The 5500-nt window shown below is 48.4% G+C and overlaps 1 protein-coding gene; it reads left to right on the top strand.

Annotated features, from left to right (window-relative positions):
- The first annotated feature begins 3142 nt into the window (after window positions 1-3142).
- On the top strand, window positions 3143-4391 carry CHC_T00004057001 (hypothetical protein). XM_005715308.1 is given in 2 exon segments: window positions 3143-4210; window positions 4211-4391. 1 exon segment carries the CDS (start codon window positions 3143-3145, stop codon window positions 4208-4210), a length of 1068 nt encoding a protein of 355 aa, XP_005715365.1. The 3' UTR covers window positions 4211-4391.
- The last annotated feature ends 1109 nt before the right edge of the window (window positions 4392-5500 follow it).

Genomic DNA, 5500 nt, shown 5'->3' with positions numbered 1-5500 from the left:
CCCCTTTTCAAAAAGGGATAGCTCGTTACCCCCTGTTTTTGGGACTCTTAAAAACCCTTTTCCCCCCCCCCCCCCCCCCCCCCCCCCCCCCCCCCGCGCCAATCCCCTATTCCCCCTCTGACCTAAAATTTTTTGAAAGCAAAACCGGCGACCATCGCACAGAACTTCCTACAGTATTTCCGTTCCCACCTTTCATATATTCATGAGAATATTGTTTTTCTTACGTACCCCTTTTATTTTGGAATTTTTCTTACGTGCCCTTGTCTTCACCTCATCCTAGAACGACTTTCCAGTCGAGGTACACAGTGTCTTGGGCTTCGCAAGTCGTAGCGTACAGTATTTCCCAACTTGACCACATGAGAGCAACGCGACTCGTTGAGGCGCTGCGACCCCACTTTCCACAACCCGTTGTTTGCCCTGCTGTCTGGATGGGCGTTCACGATGTATGAGCACTCCTGGGAGGGGCACTGTACTTACTGTATACCCGCGATTTCATTAAATCATGTTTTTGCGCGCAATTGCGCGCAAAAACTGCCAGATAATGCTGCAAAATGAAAAAATCACCACTTCGGCCTTCTTCAGGCGACCCACCGATAATCGCGATCAACCATCGAAATCGAGATCCCCCATGCCTTCCTAGGGTCCCTGTAGCCCATCTCCATCATGGCGATGTAACGTGTAAGTCGTGGCTACCATTGTCTGAAGTCGCTTCTTCATGAAGAATCATGAAGTTTCTCAGTTTCTGCATGAATAAACAAGCAAAAAGCAAAAATAAAAAACAACCCGAAATCGCGGCTGTATACGCAGGCGCCCAGAGTCCGATTTTTTTGCCTTATGGGATCGGCCCACGGTGGCGCACATGGCCAAGGATGCCATCAAGATGGTGTGCTTGTCTGGGAGCGTGCTCCCTTTGATCAAACTCATTTTTGCGACGCGCTCTTCACCTCTTCACGTATTCAATCTAGCGCTCCAAAGAAAAGGGGCTCATAAAAAAGGGGTATGTAAGGAAAATTCCAAAATAAAAAGGGTATGTAAGAAAAATTCTCTTATTCATTCTCCCATGAGTATCCGCTTGCGAGACAACTTCTTTTCCCTTCTTTTCCCTTCTTTTCCCTTCTTTTCCCTTCTTTTCCCTTCTTTTCCCTTCTTTTCCCTTCTTTTCCCTTCTTTTCCCTTCTTTTTCCCTTCCTTTCCCGTCATCCTGCCCACCATTTTCAAGACAGACACAAATAAAACCGGTGTTTGCTTCCCCCCCATCTTAGGGTGACCCCACCGCCAACAAAATTTCTGTCCTAAAATTCCAACCACTAAAGTTTGGACCGATGGACTAAAGTTCGGACCGATGGAAGAAATTTTGAACCCCACTGCGCCACCATTTGTCCTAAAGTTTAGAATTTGGGAAGGATTCTTTTCCAAACCAAAATTATTTGGTCGAGATTTTTGTCCAAAGCGCCGTTTGGGCGAGCTTCGTTCTATAGTAACGGTACAGAAAACATCTGAATTTCATGTGCTTACAGCTCTACCAAAGCTCTTCCAAATGGCTTTGGGGCTGTTTTGACTGAAGTCCCATCAATAGTGTGGGACGCAAAAAGGAGTGTTGTGCAGCCTTCGCTCGTGGACATTTCCCATCTTCTCCCTCCTTCTCGTCTTCTGAGAAGTGCAGGCAATGGCTGAGGTGGTTACTAGGACTGATGACTCGGCATTAAGAGTGAGGAAAAAGGGTAAGGGACTGGGGTGGTCAGACGAGGAGAATCTTGCCCTGTGCGTTGCTGAGAGCGCAGTGTCTGAGAACGCCGCGAATTGAAAGCGTGGTGTACTTGCCGAGTTGATAATTCCCAAACAGGAGCCTACATATTATGGAGAGCGGGCAAGTGACGAGCAAAACTTGCCGCCAATTGTGGAACAGACGCGTGCATTAGCTTGCTTCTTTGCGCCAAATGTATTTCTACGACATACTTGTAGCCTAATTGGGGTGACCCTGAATATGAATAGATGTATCGTGTTACAGGCGCGATGGGGTTCATCTCTGAATCACCACCTCCCCCAAAGCGCGGCTTGATTAAAAGATAGTAGATCCAATTACCGGAGGACAACTGTCTGCTTTTTGCGATTTTGGGCAAGGCGCGGCGGGGTCACCCTTAGGACGCAAAAAATACTGCCATGAATTTGATATCGACCCATCCCTCGCTGCCTCTTGCTCTTCCGATTTGTAGGTTCTTTTGCCGCATGTTGGATATCGCTACTACATGTACATATTCCGTGCACATCCTTCACCACCTGTCCCCTGGCCAGGGGGCACTCCCTTTTACCATAGGTTATGGTCCCGTGGCGCATTCTGCTGCGCACCGATGCTTAACGCAAGTGATCGCGAGTTCAACTTTACAGTATCAAGATTTTCATCTGTAGCCGTACAGTTGAAAATCTTCGGCGACCGTCAAGCACCCCCTCTTACAGCACGCTCCAACAGCTCCAACCTCTGCTGCTCATCACCATCACAAGCACGCTCAAACACCACGGCCTCTGCTTCCTCACCACTTCCCCGCTTCCATTCACCTCACTACAAGTCAGATCGCGGCGACTGTTGGATATCGCTAACGCTCATCTTTTCTAATCTTCCCCTACGTTCCTTTCCTTACAGCTCTGTCCGATATCGCTACTACATATACTGTGCACATCCCTCACCACCTGTCCCCTGGCCGGGGGGCACTCCCTTTTACCACACCGCACAAGGGAAGGGTCGAGCAGGAGATGTCGTACTCATGAGATGCGAAATCTCAAATGACTTGCGATTTTCGGTCAGTACATCGCTACACATGTCGAAATTTGCATGTGAATTTTGGATGTTTTGAGTAAAAATTCTCGTTGCGTAATCCCTCTATTGCACCGGTGCAGCATGTCATACAGTGCAGGTGTATGAAGGCGTGGCACCAATCGACTTGAAAAGTTAGATAAATAAACCCATATGGCGTGACATGAGAATACGAAAAATAAAAAAAAATTAGATCGAGGGCACAAGCGCACGCAAGGCGTAGGCTCTCGGCACCAGTTCGTTTTTTTTTTCTCTACTTAATGACCGCAACCGAACCGGTGCCGAAATTTCTCTCGGCTTGAACCACAACCTCCTCGCACTAGTGCCTTCATCATGTCACCTCTCGCCGCCCTGCACGACGCCTTGCCTCTGCTCTCAGTTGTTCACGAGGAACACGAGGAGCAGGATTCTTGCCATGGCTCATGTCTTACGCGATGGAAAGTCGGCTTCGCTGTGATTCTCCTGTTTGAGGGGCTTCTCTTCGGCCATGCTGCTTACTTCGTAAAGCGACTCACGGCCGCACGGGCCTTTCATATATCCATGCATTTTGGAAATGCTCTTTCTGCTGGTGTTTTTTTCGCTGCTGGCATGTTACATGTCTTTCCTGAAGCTATGGAGCTACTTGGAGGTGGTGAGAGTTCGGAGATCCATCACAATGAACGACAGGAGGATGATGAGGAGCACGATGAGGAGGAAGGACATGGGGGCCATAGCGCAGAGTTTCCATGGGCTGCCCTCGTGCTCATGCTCTCATTCTACTTTCTGTTTTTCGTAGAACAGATTCTCATTCCAAAGCTATCTCGAAGTCGCCCTGCGCATGATGATCAAGCTGCACTAAAAAGCAGTCCCGTAGATCGAGATGTAGAAGAAAACGAAGTAGCTTCAATGAAGAAAGTAGAACCAGAAAACGAAAAAGAGCTAGTCTCTGTCGGCTTCAAGTCCAGGGAATTCGTACACGGTCTGATCCAAATCCTCGGTGTTTCTGCACACAGCCTGTTCGAATCCATGGCATTAGGTCTATCTCAAGAGTTTGACACTGTGCTGAACATCTTTATTGCGACGGTGTCCCACCGCTGGGCGACGTCGCTGGCCCTTTCGTTCAAGCTTTCTCGGTCGCTATCTTACTGGGCTATCATAGTACTGTTTCTTATTTTTTCTGGGATGGTTCCATTCGGAATCGGCATCGGCGCTGCTCTTTCGCAATTGCCTGAAAAGGCTCAGGGTGTATTGTTCGCCGTCTCCGCTGGCACTTTTATTTATATCGGAGTCTATGAATCGATGGCCGAAGAATTTGTGCAGCATGAAAAGTGGCATGGCCGGAAATTTATTGCTACACTCTGTGGAGCCGGGGTAATTGTAGTTACGACGGCCATTCTCGTAAGGTTTGATGTGCATGGGTAGGAGTCGTCAAGCCTTTGCCCTGGTACAGATTCGGCAATGCGCCGTGCTTGGCACTGGTGGCGGCGACAGACCGAATCTCCAAAGAATATTCAATTTTTGCCCTTTCCTTAGTTATCATTGAACTGAATTCAGGTGCTGCGTGTAGTTGAATTACTAGTACTGCGAGTAAACTACAAAAATTCAGAGCTGTCGACCTTTCGAATTGCTGCAACCACCTATTTTCTTTAAGGTCACCAGTTCTTCTCTCATTGCTCTACGGTACTCTTGCGAACTTGCTCATTATCAGCCAGCCATAAATGTCTGTCAGATAATCAGGCCAAGGAAACTCGAGAATCACCCGAAACGGCACACGCTAGGTGAAGTAGATGGCCGTGATATCCGAAAGGACCTCTATGAATGGATCTGCGTGGCTTGTCACCTGAACTGGTGCATTCTTCTTGTGTGCCCTGTCTTCAAACCAGCTCGTGTCTCGCCTTCGTCTATGATCACATTCAATTTCCAAGACAATGAGACTAGGAAGGACAAAAACGGATAATGAAAGGAGGCAAGGTAGCGGTCCTAAGGCATCCCAGTTTGGCAGGCGGTTCGCCGATCTCCAGTTTTGGGTGCGCTGTCACACCGCCAACGGAAGTCCGGCCGCTCGAAGACTTCGCGCTGTACCGCGTGGCCCCGGAGCCACGCGCAATTGCGCTCCTCGGCAGCAAAGCCCTTGCGCATGAAATATGGTACGTAGTAGAGTTCAAAACGATGAGCGGGGAATTAATAGAAAGGATCTCTGAAAATTATTGTATTGGGGTTAGTTCTATACTGAAATGGTAGCTTATTTGGGTCTATCCTCTACCGTATTGTTCTAAGCAGTAGTGCCTAGAAGATTCATAAAAGACGTGGAGCTGGGACGGGGAAAGGAAAAGCGGGTACGGCACAACCACTGACTAACCCTGAGGGCCCCAATTTACCACGTCAAGTGTGTCCAACTTAAAGACCCCCTTTGCAACCAAAACTCAACAAAAGTAAGTTACTCCATTCACATTTCTAGCGCTGCGCACCGCCAAAGTCAGAAGGGTACTGCGTCGTCCAATGGAGTTCGATTACGCGCTGTCACAACTTGCAGTGAGATGACGTAACCTTCCCCCCACAAATACTAGTGCTGTTCGCAGACATATTCAGTGTGCGTCTTTTCATTTCGCGAAACTTGTGCCATTTCTGACATCGAGACAGTACTGTACTGTACTTGCTGTCTTTCCAACTTTCAGCATTAAACTTTTCATTGCTCGGGCTGACCGCAATGCG

This window comes from Chondrus crispus, genomic scaffold, assembly GCF_000350225.1.
Source record: "Chondrus crispus Stackhouse genomic scaffold, scaffold_210, whole genome shotgun sequence".
Classification (NCBI taxonomy): Eukaryota; Rhodophyta; class Florideophyceae; order Gigartinales; family Gigartinaceae; genus Chondrus; species Chondrus crispus.
This window is presented reverse-complemented; position numbering and strand designations above follow the sequence as displayed.

Bases quoted from the DNA above. Each gene is read 5' to 3' on its own strand.
- CHC_T00004057001 (XM_005715308.1), top strand. From the start codon at position 3,143: ATGTCACCTCTCGCCGCCCTGCACGACGCCTTGCCTCTGCTCTCAGTT.